Below are 2,500 nucleotides of genomic sequence, written 5' to 3' on the forward strand. Positions count from 1 at the left end.
TGAGATATAATATATTAATTAATCCATTTTCATTACAAAACAAATATATCCATATCACGGTTTTGCCTTATAATTTTATAATACCTCGGGTGCTAATGAAACTATTTTAGTGAAATTTAACTGTCTCAATTCCCGTGCGATTGCACAAAAGATTCGAGTTCCTTTTGGATTTCCTTCTTGATCAATGACAACTGCAGCATTATCATCATACTGAATTAGTATACCGTTGCTACGTTTGAGTTCTTTACAAGTACGTACAATTACAGCTCTGATCACTTCTGATCTTTCTAAGGTCATATTTGGTACTGCTTCCTTGATTACAGCAACAACAATGTCACCAATATAAGCATATCGTCGATTACTAGCTCCTAGGATTCGAATACACATCAATTCGCGGGCTCCGCTGTTATCAGCTACATTCAAATAGGTTTGAGGTTGAATCATATCATTTTTTTGTTCTTTCAGTCCAAAGATTGAAGTAAAAAAAAATATTCTGTGTTCAAAAATAAGGAACTTACAATTGCATTTTTATGTTTTCATCCTAAAGCCCTCTTTCCTTTGGTTTTCATTATTATCCTGAAATAATGAATTGAGTTCGTATAGGCATTTTTGAGGCTGCTAAAGAAATAGCCTTTCTGGCTATATTTTCTGATATCCCACCCATCTCATAAAGTATTTTCCCAGGTTTAACGACAGATACCCAATATTCGGGAGATCCTTTTCCCGAACCCATACGCGTTTCGGTGGGTCTTACTGTAACTGGTTTGTCTGGAAATATGCGTACCCATATTTGTCCACCTCGTCGGACATTTCGTGACATTGCTCGCCGTCCCGCTTCTATTTGTCTAGACGTGATCCAAGCGGGCTCAAGTGCCTGAAGAGCATATCTTCCGAAGCAAATATTATTACCTCGATAGGATATTCCTTTCATTCTTCCTCTATGTTGTTTACGAAATCTGGTTCTTTTGGGGTTCTAGTTGATGGTTGTTTCTCAATTCCATCTCTATTACAGAACCGTACATGAGATTTTTCATCTCATACGGCTCCTCGCGAATGAAACGATTCCAATAATATATATATATAAATCGATTTAATCGATAAAATAATATACACTAATATACATATGTTTAATGAATAATAGAATCGCGGGATTTTTTGAGATTTCATAGAATCTATTAGTCTATTGGAAATTTGTATATCTTGTTTTGATATATAACTTAATATGTATTCTTATAGACAATTTAAGACAATTTTTGCTATCTGTATATAACTAAATAATATTGTTTTGTTATCTTATAATATTCTAACGAATCCTTATTTCTATTTTTCTTTTTTCTTTTATTATCATATCGTATCATATCGGATTGGCAAAAATAAAAAAATTCAATAAAATACAAATTTTCGCGGGCGAAAATTCACTCTTTTATTACCAAATTCAGATGGAATGTAGGGCATAATTCCTCAATAAAAAAGAATGGATTCTTTTTTGGTTTGTTCCGCCATCCCACCTAATGAATCATTAAGATTTGTTTAAAAAAAATCTTAGATATTCGCAGGTTTCGTCGTTCCCATCGCTTCTCAATTAATGGTTAGGTCTGAATTCTACAACGGAGCCTCTCTAATTATAAGATTTTTTTTAAATACTATTTCTTTTTTCTTGAATCAACCTTCTCAGTTTTATTGATTCGGAGCTCTTGATTTGTTTGTGTTATGAATATATCCATTTATATATGGATTAATTCCTATTGATGCTTTATTACACTGCTTTTTATGAGATGACCCATAGACCTTTACATATTAGAATTCTATATCATAGATTTTTTTCTCTCTTTCTTTCACCCCTTCATTTATCTGTATATTTTTATTTTATTGCTTTACAACTCATAATCATATTCATTTTTTTTTTTTGTTTTTTTCTGCAATATTTGAGTTGCTATAATTATATTACTAATATATCATATCTTTATTTAATTTTTTGTTTTGACTATTTCTTTAAATCTAGATAATCCGAAGCAATGAGTTGGTTATTAGTTCTTTTTAATTAATTCATATTATGAGTTGGTTTCTTTTTTTTTGTTGAATTTTAAGCATTCTAAAAAACTAACGAGTCGCACACTAAGCATAGCAATTATATCAATATCAAATGATTAATTGAATTTTTTATTCAATTCAATCTTATAAAATTTATCATTTTTTTGTTTTGGAATAAAAATGAAATAGTTTGTAATTTTTTGTTTTATTGAAACATGAAACCTTAAAGATAAGGAAAAATTGGTTATTCTTTAGTTATAAATATCCAAACTTTGATACCTATTACCCCATAAATAGTTCGAACTGTATAGGAACAATAATCAATTTTAGCTCGAATGGTTTGTAGAGGAACCCTACCTTCTCTGATCCATTCGATACGTGCAATTTCTTTTCCATCGATACGTCCCGCAATTTGTACTTGCACTCCTTTTGTACCTGCTTGTTCAGTTAATTCAATAGCTTTTTTCAT

At 30.6% G+C, this 2,500-nt stretch overlaps 1 protein-coding gene across 1 annotated transcript in view; it reads right to left on the reverse strand.

The window, feature by feature from the left end:
• Nucleotides 1-75: 75 nt before the first annotated feature.
• Nucleotides 76-2,500, reverse strand: part of LOC113849167 (30S ribosomal protein S3-like) — a 2,532-nt gene continuing 107 nt past the window's right edge. Inside the window, exons 1-3 of the mRNA XM_027478864.1 lie at nucleotides 2,318-2,500; nucleotides 661-874; nucleotides 76-413 (exon numbers count right to left, since the gene is read on the reverse strand). The exon at nucleotides 2,318-2,500 is cut by the window's right edge and continues 107 nt beyond it. Of these exons, the coding sequence (XP_027334665.1) occupies nucleotides 76-413; nucleotides 661-874; nucleotides 2,318-2,500 (735 nt within the window). The remainder of the gene's footprint in view (nucleotides 414-660; nucleotides 875-2,317) is intronic.

Source organism: Abrus precatorius, unplaced genomic scaffold, assembly GCF_003935025.1.
Source record: "Abrus precatorius isolate BTA unplaced genomic scaffold, Abrus_2018 Scaffold9, whole genome shotgun sequence".
NCBI lineage: Eukaryota > Viridiplantae > Streptophyta > Magnoliopsida > Fabales > Fabaceae > Abrus > Abrus precatorius.